The sequence below is a fragment of the Perissodus microlepis genome, chromosome 20, assembly GCF_051167445.1.
Source record: "Perissodus microlepis isolate ML-2025 ecotype Zambia chromosome 20, ASM5116744v1, whole genome shotgun sequence".
Lineage (NCBI taxonomy): Eukaryota > Metazoa > Chordata > Actinopteri > Cichliformes > Cichlidae > Perissodus > Perissodus microlepis.
In genome coordinates, this window is record NC_140480.1 from 33,509,257 (window position 1) to 33,518,552 (window position 9,296).

The 9,296-nt window shown below is 41.8% G+C and overlaps 1 protein-coding gene across 3 annotated transcripts; it reads left to right on the forward strand.

Moving 5' to 3' along the window:
* Nucleotides 1-1,417: 1,417 nt before the first annotated feature.
* LOC146365003 (microfibril-associated glycoprotein 4-like) lies at nt 1,418-8,096 on the forward strand. 3 transcript variants are annotated; one of them, XM_084918100.1, is made up of 7 exons: nt 1,418-1,549; nt 1,690-1,750; nt 5,148-5,306; nt 5,397-5,435; nt 5,613-5,709; nt 6,908-7,075; nt 7,330-8,096. In XM_084918100.1, the coding sequence occupies exons 1-7, from the start codon at nt 1,446-1,448 to the stop codon at nt 7,581-7,583; spliced, it is 882 nt and encodes a 293-aa protein (XP_084774226.1). In that variant the 5' UTR covers nt 1,418-1,445; the 3' UTR covers nt 7,584-8,096. The 3 variants fall into 3 exon arrangements, with proteins under 3 accessions (XP_084774226.1, XP_084774225.1, XP_084774224.1); XM_084918099.1 differs by lacking the exons at nt 1,418-1,549; nt 1,690-1,750 and adding exons at nt 3,706-3,801; nt 4,089-4,159; XM_084918098.1 differs by lacking the exons at nt 1,418-1,549; nt 1,690-1,750 and adding exons at nt 3,744-3,815; nt 4,089-4,159.
* Nucleotides 8,097-9,296: the final 1,200 nt, after the last annotated feature.

A 9,296-nucleotide genomic window follows, 5' to 3' on the forward strand; every position in this document is an offset into this window, starting at 1 on the left:
AGTCTTTTATAAGTTTTTTCTATTTCTTTTCCATATGGGCCTATTTAACAAATATGTAGGGCATCGTTCTTTCATGTGACCATTATCTCTGGAATTAGAAACATCCTGTCTCAGAGTGATGCTGAAAAACTACTTCATGCATTTATTACTTCTATGGTGAATGGAGTGGTTCTTATCTGCTGCTTTTTTACTCTACTTGAGCACTCAAAGCACTCTATCACCCATTCACATACATTCATATAAGCACCGTTCTGTATGTCTCATGCTTTCTATCTAACATTCACACACATTTAAATTCCGATGGATGCATTGGCGAGCAACTTGGGGTTCAACATCTTGCCCAAGGATACTCTAGCATGCAGTCTTGAGCAGTAATTTATTATCAGGTCACTGTAGAACCTCCTTGAAAAGCCTTTAGTTGATCCGTAATGCAGCAGTGAGAGTTCTGAAGGAGACTAGAAAGAAAAAACATATTTTTCACACATTGGCTTCTCTTAATTGGTTTAATGTTGAATCCAGAATAAAATTTAAGACCTCACAAAGTCCTAAAGGATCTCATTAAATATTAATCATAGTACTTTATTATCCAAATAGACCACTGCTCTATGATACCACAGTCTTGCTAGTGTTTAGATCAGATTATTGGCAACAAAGCCCCTGCACCCCACTTCCACCGGGCGCACCTTGATCTTCCAGCCTCTGTCCTCTGCCTCAGCTGCCAAGTTGGCATACCGCAGCTTCTTACGCTCAAACGCTTCCTCAATTGCTTCCTCCCATGGTACCGTCAGCTCAATGACGTACGCATTGGGGAAGGTAGCACATCGTATGTCGCTCGGATGATGAAACTTAGTCTATTAGACTCCATGCCCCAGATTTCACTCACTTTTGTTGTTGTAATGATGGTCATGTCATCCATTTAGGCCCTAATGGGAGGAAGACGAAGCCCACTCTTGAGTCTCTCACCTCCCACTACCCACCGCGATGCCTGCATGACCAACTCCATTGCCATGATAAATGCCAGAGGGGAAATCGTGCAGCCTGCCATAACTCCAATTTCCAGGTGCTGCCAGGCTGTGGTGGTGTTCTCAGCTGTCACACAAAACTGTAAATCCCAAAAGTAGGTCTTGACCAGTCCTGTGATGTGGTTTGGTATGCTGAAATAGTTGAAGGCCATCCACAAGATGTCGTGCGGCACTGACCCAAAGGCGTTGACAAGGTCTAAAAAGACCACATGAAGGTCTCTTCGTTCTTTCTTGGCAGTTTGAATCTGGTGCCAGATGACGCTGGCATGCTCCAGACATCCCAAGAAGCCCCGGATGCCGGCTTTCTGCACTGATGTGTCAATATAATTGTTTCTTTGCAGGAAAGTAGATAGCCTTTGGGCCAAGACACTGAAGAAGATCTTTCCCTCTACGTTCAGCAGGCTGATCTGGCGAAACTGGCTGATGGATGAGGAGTTCTTCTCCTTAGGGATCAGAATACCTCCTGCTCTTCGCCAAGCCTTTGGAATCACTCCTTTCTGCCACGCTACCTTCATCAGCTTCCACAGGTATTTGAGGACTTGTGGGGTATTTTTATAGAGCCAATATGAGATGCCATTAGGTCCTGGGGCCGATGCTACACTTGCCTGCCTCACTACCTTCTCTACTTCACTCCATGTTGGTGGTCTTATGTCCATGTGGTGTTCAGGTACCTGGATAGGCGGCATATCAGTAGGAATGGTAACTGGCTCATGCCTCTGATCATCAGAGTAAGTTTTCCTGAGATGATCTCCCAGGTCTTTTATGGGCATTTTGCTCTTCTCTTTAACAAAAAGGCCCTTGACCCAGTTTTATGGGTAACTGTAGAAGAGGGTCCTTGTACATTCTTTCTTCTTACGTTGTCGCCTGAGGTGTTCTGCTCTTCGATGCTTAGTAAGTTGTTGCTTTATTTCCTCCTGCAGTGCAGTGAGTCCCTCCCTTTCTGTCTCATAGGCCCTCCTCCAGTGTTTCCTCAGTTGTCTTCTCTCTTTCACTAATCTATCAATTTCCCGCTGTCTCCTGGACTTTAACTGGTTTAAATGGCCTTTCTGCTGTCTCTGAGTCTTGTTCTTTACCCCAAATCGCCCGGCCCCATAGCTGTAGATGATGGTTCCCGGGTTCTCCAGCTTCCTTTCAACTGGACCCTTTTGTTGATCTAGTATAAGAGCCAGTTCCGAGTTAATGGTTTCCCACTCTCTTTTCTCACTGGATCTGGGCCACAGAATCTGATCTTTTCCTACCTTCCATCTTCTTTTCCCTTGCTGGTAGTGGTTGGCTAGACTCAGTGTTGGAAGTTTCTGTTGGCTGTTTCTAGATGAGCTCTGGGCTGGAACGTAGTGTTGATTGTGGCTGGCTTACATATATACGCAAGTGTGTTGCTAGCTGTTGGTGGCTAAACTCCAAGCTAGGGGCTGATAATAAATGGCTGGGCCCTGAGCTTGGATCTAATATTGGGTGTGGCTGGCTAAGCTCTAGACTGGGAACTGCTACTGGCTGGATTTGACTGAGTTCCAATCTGGGGGAGGACTATGGGGAGTCTGTACAACAATGAACTTTGAACAGGGTGCTGATGCCCTGAGGACTGTGGGGATTCTCCAGCCTCTGGATTTCAATTGACTGATTTGACTTACTTCTTAAAAAGTATGTGTCAATGCGAGGCCCCTTTCTCAGCTCGCTGAGGCACTTCTTCCCGCCTTGGTGGATTTTAAGGCCCATGTCAGTTGTTAGTTTTGACCAGCCACAAATGCAGTTCTGCAGCTTCTTTCCTACCATCATTGATGGTCCATTATTAGCAATACTGGTTGATCTATTCGTCGTTAGTACCGTTCCGTGATTCGTTGCTATTAAATCCGTCTGGAAAGCGTCTTCTTCCGCCCCTGCTCTGGCAGACCCTAAGGGTATCTTCTCCTTTGAGATTTCCGTAGTAATATTGGGTGTACCCAGGTACGCTAAAAAGCTCTGCGTCCTGCTGGTATGAGGCGCTAACCCACACCAGCCCCGTTAGGGTCTATTCCCTCCTGTTAGCGGTCTTTCCAGGCTGTCATCTGGTCTTTCCCTGATTGTCAGCTGCCCTTTCGCAGCGGTCACTGGATCACTCCAGAGTTCTGATTCAGTAAAAAGGACTAGATGTTACAGTCTCCGATAATGCATTGCTTTAAATGGAGAAAATCTTGAGGGATGGCTGTTATGAGGAAAGGCAGCCCAGACACTTTACCAGTTTGGGACACATCGTCAGTAGTGATCCTTGAGTGGAGTGTGTCACTGGTTTATGTTAACTTGTTATTTCTCTTCTTCTTTCTTCTGTTTAGTTCCGTACAGTTTATTTTTTTAAAACGTTATGAGATTTTGTTCTTAAAAATTTCTTCTATTAATAACCAGGTCACTTTTGTTTTGTTTGTCTTTTTATATATTTTTTGTAAATGACAAAGTCTGATGATGGTTCTTCCTGGTGCTAGAATATTGATCAATTTAAAACACACCTGTATTGTTCCATCATTGAAGAAATAAGTAACTTACATAACACCAGCAAGAATAGGAGCTGTTGCACCAAAAGATCAACATATTGAATGGTGGTATGGAACAGTAAATAGAATATGACACCTCAACAGCTACATTTCTTTTAAGCTGGCCACACCCTGCTAATGCTTCTTTTTTTTTTTTTTTAGGAGAAATGTAAATAATCACCTGCTGTGACATCTCAGCCCTCCTGCAGATATAAGCACTGTACCTGGGACACTCGGACACACTGAAGTTGAAGAAACAAAGAGCATTAGACTCACAGGTGAGTTCACACAGGTGAGTTTCTGACATCTCACAGAGTTGCAAAAGCTCTGCTATGTTTGCCTAGCCTCTTTGTTACACGAAAGGTAAATAGCATTAAATTTGAAACTATTCCACAGTAAATAATAGAACACTAACTGCAATCACTATAATTCCAACAACGACGTGCACACTTTAAAAATGATTTGTTAATAACTGATTTGTTGAATGATTTGTTTGTCTTGAATTCTGTAAGTAGGTAACTGATTTCTCTGCATGTTCTGCTTTAACTCAGTCTATTTCTTTCAGATCCACATCAGCAGATCATTAAATACAGCAGAAATCTGACAATGTGTGTCAAGTGGAAATGGGCTGGACAGGTATGCGAGCAAGATAAAACTCCTTTTACCTCAGGAGAATAGAGTTTGTGTCCTGTGTGGGACTGATGGTCTTTAGACTTTTAGACTTGAGCCATGTAAATTAGTGGATGAGGTTCAGGTTTGTTTTAAAAGCTCTGTGAAACAAAATGTGACACTGACACAGTGTCCTGCAGAGGACCAGCTTCACTGTTTCAGGCTTCATATTTCACATGGCTGTAATTACCTGACAACAGGTCACCTTTACTGTCTGGGTTACTTCCTATGCAATAATGATAAGAAGAGATGATATAGAGCTCGTCTTTGGGGCAATCTGGGATTTATTCAAAACTAGCATCAACAGGAGGAGCTGTGATGTTCCAAAGTTGCCTACAGATGCACAGCAGCTTGGACTGCTTGCAGATGAATACATATTTCAGTGCTAAGTGCAGCCTGAGAAGCAACACTGAGGGAAACACAGGTTCTGCTGAGCTTGTTAAGAAGCGAAGAGCATGCTGATCTTTCCTCTGAGATTCAAAGCTTCCTTCTGTCAAGTTTCCTGGGTCGTTGACCCAGCGTTTTCAGTTTTGTCATGTTCGGTTTATTTTCCACTTCCAGTTTTCTGTGCCAGCCTGTCTACCAGTGTATTATGTTCCAGTTCATTCCATTCATCATTAGTTAGACTAAGTTCAGCCGTGTACTCACCTGTTTCCAATTGTCATCATTCAGCCTGTGTATTTAAGTTCCTCAGTTTCACCAGCTCATTGTCGCGTCATTGATGTTGTCACTGCTGTCTATTCCGCGTTTGCCTTTCAATTCAGGTCAGTCAGTCAGTCAGTCATTCAGTTCAGTCATTCAGCCTGCCTTCTTCCCTGTTCTGTTCATTCGTTCATCCTCCAATAAACACCCTTAATCCTCACCACGAGTTCAGCGTTTGGGTCCCCTCTTTTCCACATCCACACAACAACTCCTGACACCTTCAATCAAACCAACTACTTCCTCTTTGTTCCAGCTGCTGTCAGTGTTTGCCATCCTCCACCTGGCTCCTCTGCTGACAAGTTCCAAAGAGCTCATTCAGCCACTGGACTGCAACGACATCCACCAACAAGACAGCAGCCGACCCAGCGGCGTGTACATTATCTACCCTTTTGGAGAAAAGTCTGCAGTCGAGGTACAGTCCAGCCTCTGTAGGAGACAAAGCTAATGTTTGAGGCTACAAGAAGCTAAAAGGTGACATTAAGTGACACATGTTTGTTTGCAGGTGTACTGTGACATGGACTTAGAGGGAGGAGGCTGGACAGTGAGTTTTCTTTCTCTTTTCTTTTTTTTTTTTTCAGTTAAAGTTCCAGTCAAGTAACTTTTCAGTATGAACACTTCCTTCTGGAGGAAATTATAAAATCACAGCTCTGCTGTCTGAAAATTTCACTTCCTGACATTTTTCATGTTTATTAACTGGCCACACTGTCCCCTCTTCCAGGTGTTCCACAAGAGGATAGATGGCTCCTTGAACTTCTACAGACCCTGGAATCACTACAAGATGGGCTTCGGAAACCCCGATGGAGAGTACTGGCTTGGTGAGACTTTATTTTGTCTATGACAAAATCATTTAAATTAAAATCTGACCATTCTCAAACTGTTCAAACCTTCAGTCCTTCGCAGTGTTGTAAAGTAACGGAATACATATACCGCCGTCACATATTTAAAATACAAAATATGAGTAACTGTATTCTGTTACAGTTACTGTTTAAAAAGGTGGTACTCAGAATACAGTTACTTTGTTGAAATAAATGGATTACACAAGGTCTTTTCCTGTTTCATATGTGAGACTATGCCCTCTCTATTTTTGGTAATTCCACGCTTCCAAACAAAACACACTTTAAGAGGCTCTAATGCCTGTGTCTCAGTCTCGCGGCCCATGTCACCCCTACTTGCTGCATAATGACATGAAGCAATATTTTCAAAAATTATTATTCAAAAAATTATTTAATATGAAGGCAATATAAGCAGAGTGTTACAGGCAAAACCCTAAAGAATGTAGCCTCGAGAGAAAAAGGAGAGTCGAAAAGTACGAGTTGTCACCGAGTAGAAACGGGAGCTGGAAGCATGTAAATATAATAATAACCACTGCAGCCAAAAAGAGTGCCTGTGTAGCAGGTTGGAAAAAGCTACATGGTTATTTTTGTAAGAAAACAAATTACCCCCCTTATTTTTTGTTTATTATTGTGACTTATTTTGACATTGTTATGTGTTGCCAGACCATGGTTATATTTCATTATGCCAGTAGATGGTGCTCTTGCACTGCTGTGGAACTACCGGAGAGACTCTAGCTGAGCCTCTACTGAGGCGTTGTAATTGGACTAGCTTCTTTGGCCTCCCTCGTCCACTGGCAGGTAGCCCTCGTCCTCTTCTCACATCGTTTGGGCAAGGATGACACAGGTCGTCTCTGGGGGATGCCCTAATATTCGTTTCTAAATTTTGGGTTGGCATTGCATTCGGTGCGACCAAAGAATGCGTTGACCAGCGCGTCGCTCCCCCAGACTTCAACGACCCTCACCGTTGGCCCACTTCCCAATGGTCGTGGTTGTCAGCTGGCACCGCAAGGAGGTGGTGATGGGGTTTTGCTAGCCAATCTCTGTATTGTACAATTTCTTTAAAGGCAGTTTGTTCCAGCAAACTCTATAATCGCAGATCACTAGGTATTTTACTGAATGATTTCCAGCTCTGTCAGCTTTTATACTACTTCATTATCAGTGTGTGTTTGTGTGTTTTCAGGTCTTGACATCGTCAGTGCCCTGACATCCCAGCAAAAATCTGAGCTGCGGGTCGACATGAGGGATTTTCTGGGAAAGGAAGTGTTTGCTCGTTACTCTTCATTCAAGGTTGATGCTGAATGTGACGGATACAAACTGACTATTGCTGGATTCAGTAATGGAGGGGCAGGTGAGTGAGGTGATACGGAGGTAAAGAATCTATGTAAAAGACAAATGATTAATGCATGTCAGTTTTACTTCTTGTCCCAGTCCTCACTTATTCCCTCATTGTTCTCAAATATTCTTGTCTCATCTGTTTCCTGTGTATAAATAGCACCAGTCCTCCGGTTGTTCCTTGTTTTGCCATGCTGTACACGATGCCTGTGTGAAGCAAGTTCACACCACATTAAAACTCTCTGTTTGTGTTGTGTTGTATTTCTGCAGGGGATGGTCTGACTTACCACAACGGAATAAAGTTCTCCACCTTTGACAAAGATCAGGATGGGTCTTCCGGTAGCTGTGCCCAAACATACCTGGGGGCATTTTGGTACAACAACTGTCACCATGCAAACCCTAATGGTGTTTATCGCTGGGGAGCTATGAGCACTTATGCTGCAAGTGGAATGGAGTGGTACCACTGGAAGGGTTGGGGCTACTCCCTGAAGGCCATGAGCATGAAGTTTCGTGCCGTGCAGTAAATCTGCAGGACAAACATTCAGCAAAATTTTAGCAACTGCTTTCTGATGATTGATTTATTTTATTTTCTCTCATTAATCATGTAACCTTTCTTTGAGCTTTATTTTCTTAAAGCTGGGCACAAGGAAAATCCACCAGTGCAGTACAGCTGACTCATGTTTTTGAACGAAGCAGTCAAATAAAATAAACCAGCAGCAGTTTTTCATACATCACCATAAATATGTTGCAATGACAGACGTGTGTGAAATCAAACAGCAGTAATGAATGAAATGCAGAGCTCCTGTAGTTACACATACACAACAACACACATATGGCTGCTTTGGTCGAGGCCATCTCACTCAAGTTGGACTTTATTAGTTGTAGAAACACCAGGCAGGAGTTCAGCTGCATTGAGACTGCATGAGCTGCATCAGGAAAATAAAGCCCACCATCTTTAACTGTAGACAGAGGTCTAATACCTCATGGGAATCATTATCTGCTCACATGCTGACAATAAATAAGAAGCAAAGCAAAGACTTGTTTTTGTCTGATGTGCTCTCTTTGTCTCTGTATCTTTGTCTGAATTCTCTGGCTGATCATGAAATGCTGCCCTCTACTGGTCTCAGTCACAAACGTCCTTCTTCAGAAACGAAAATATAGATATTCAGACTGAGGATGCCTTTCATCAAACAGCTTATGCACACAGCAACACATATAGAAAAACATGCAAAAGACAGGAACAAAAACACAATCCAGCAAAATTAAGTGCTCCTCTAATGCACACATTCCAGAACAATAAATGTACAATTTCACAGATAAATGATTAACAATATAATTATTAGTAGTATTTGTATTATTGTGGAATTCACTATTATTGAAATAGTTCCTGTTATTAATGCTGCTGTGTGTATGACTGCCATTATAAGAATATATGGATATACTGTATACACACAGATTATTTAACTGCTGTACTAGTGTGATGAGATACATTTACCAATAACAGCATAATCACTTCCATAATTATCAATTAGAATGTGGTAATTTTATGTTTTTATGTGTTATATGTTATATCGGTTTGTTTGTTGCTTTTTTTACCTCATTTTAAACGTTTGAGAAAAAAATACCAACTTTGGCATTGAAACTGTCTTATTTATGTTTTGAAATGTAATCTGTCAATCATAAAACCTTATTTTCTATTACAGTGACCAAACACAAACAATATTCCCAACATGAAAACACTAATAACAAAAACCCAGAGAGCCCTCCATTCCAAATAACAAACAATATCAATATCATTTGTTCCCTCCTCAAATATTAGTGATGGGATTTCTGGCTCTTTTTAGAGAACCGGCTCTTTCGGCTCGGCTCACTAAAAAGAGCCGGCCCTTTCGGATCCGAAGCGGCTCTTCAGGTTGTTTTGTTGGTTTAATTAATTTATTATTAACAACGATATAAAATTATGCACAAAAGGAATTACTAATGTAAAAAAAGTTGTTTTATTTATATAAGTTTGTATATAAATATATGCGGTGGCCCCAGAGACAAAGCACGTACAAATTCCAAAACACATTTCTAGCATTAATTGACCTTCCAAAACAGAGCTACACAGATCACTTAAATTACACAACTGAAAGCATATGTGTATTGTTTGTGTATTTATACACAAGCACTCATATATATTCATATAATTTAAAAAAAAATGTTCATTTACCTGTTACTACCACACAACAAATCCG